The following is a 1,381-nucleotide window of genomic DNA, read 5'->3' on the forward strand; positions in this document are numbered from 1 at the left end:
CAGGCAAATAAATGCGATTACTTATCACCTTGTACATTTGCACTGAATAAAAAACAGGTTTTAAAAAGTAGATAAATCAGATGATGAATTATCCAACTGTAACTGAACTTTGTTCTCTGTGTCTTTCAGGAATCCGTGTTGATAGTCGTAGGGAATGTGGTGGTGACAATACGTGTGTGGCCACTGCTGTATGTGAAAGTGGCTCCTGTAGTAAGTACACACACACACACACACACACACACACACACACACACACACACACACACACGCAACGCGACTACTGTAGTTAGTACACACACACACACACACACACACACACACACACACACACACACACACACACACACACAATTTGGCGACAATTCAGCGGTTAACTGAGCTCTGCTAAATTGTTGCCAACGACAATTCAGCGGAAGCGAACAAGTCAATGGTTAGCAATCATCTCCAAACGTCTGTCTTGCCATTGGACACAGATAGGCCGATATGAAAAAGTGAGGCTGACGATTTATGCATCTCTCCCTCACTTTAATCCAAGTCCAGCACACACAACTTAGACCCATTCCGCCACGTAAAGTCCTGTGGCGAATGACCAAGCAGTACGTGCTGATACACTGGAAGCTGTAGTCACAAACCTGCACACAGGCGGCCCAGGGCATCGGGTCGTTCTCCGCTGGAACAAAGCAGCAGTGGCACTCGGCAGCCCCCTGGGTGTCCAAGCAGCCCTCTTTAGGAGTCGCTCTGCTCACCTCCAAAGAGGAAGGGGCTAGAAAATGTGCCTCATACATAGCCTGCTTCATCTTACCCTGTCCGGCACACCGCAGCAGGCAGCAGCGGCAGTGGCAGCAGCAGAGGTGTTGGATTCGCCATCAGATCCAACCTTGCTCGTAAACTTGCCAAGGTCGGCTGATGACTTTTCAGCTTATATTTGGAAACAAGAGGAGTGCAACGCTGATCAGTGCATATTTCCCAAGATTGACCAAGCCAGATGACATCAAAGTTCTATGAAGAATTTATCGCCTTCATAGCTGCAGTCCCACAGTGAAAGAAGCTTATTATCCTCGGCGTCCTCAACGCCAGAGTGGTGACTGATACCTATAGTGGATGGGATCATTGGGAAACATGCTGCCGGCAAGTGTAAAAGCAATGGCATGCTGCTCAATAAGACATGCGCCAACCAACACCTCATTCTGCTTTCCTAACCGTAACAGGACATCTTGGATACATCGCGCTCTTGGCTCTGACATCTGATCAACTATGTCATCACCAGAAAGGACCTGCAATACGTTTGAGTGACAAAGGCTATGGTGTGGTTATGACTGCATGTATTCATTTTTTAATAATCTGGTGGTACAGAAATGAAAGGTCAGTGTTATACATTCAC

At 47.1% G+C, this 1,381-nt stretch overlaps 2 protein-coding genes across 2 annotated transcripts in view; both read left to right on the forward strand.

The window, feature by feature from the left end:
• The window catches only part of LOC143297639 (phosphatidylinositol phosphatase PTPRQ-like), a 91,725-nt gene that overhangs the window by 69,552 nt on the left and 20,792 nt on the right, over positions 1 to 1,381 (forward strand). The gene's annotated exons all lie outside the window — the stretch shown is intronic.
• The window catches only part of LOC143298251 (uncharacterized), a 16,367-nt gene that overhangs the window by 11,524 nt on the left and 3,462 nt on the right, over positions 1 to 1,381 (forward strand). The window contains exons 8-10 of the mRNA XM_076611065.1: positions 130 to 210; positions 411 to 430; positions 643 to 851. Coding sequence (XP_076467180.1) covers positions 130 to 210; positions 411 to 430; positions 643 to 851 — 310 coding nt within the window. The remainder of the gene's footprint in view (positions 1 to 129; positions 211 to 410; positions 431 to 642; positions 852 to 1,381) is intronic.

This window comes from Babylonia areolata, chromosome 23, assembly GCF_041734735.1.
Source record: "Babylonia areolata isolate BAREFJ2019XMU chromosome 23, ASM4173473v1, whole genome shotgun sequence".
Lineage (NCBI taxonomy): Eukaryota > Metazoa > Mollusca > Gastropoda > Neogastropoda > Buccinidae > Babylonia > Babylonia areolata.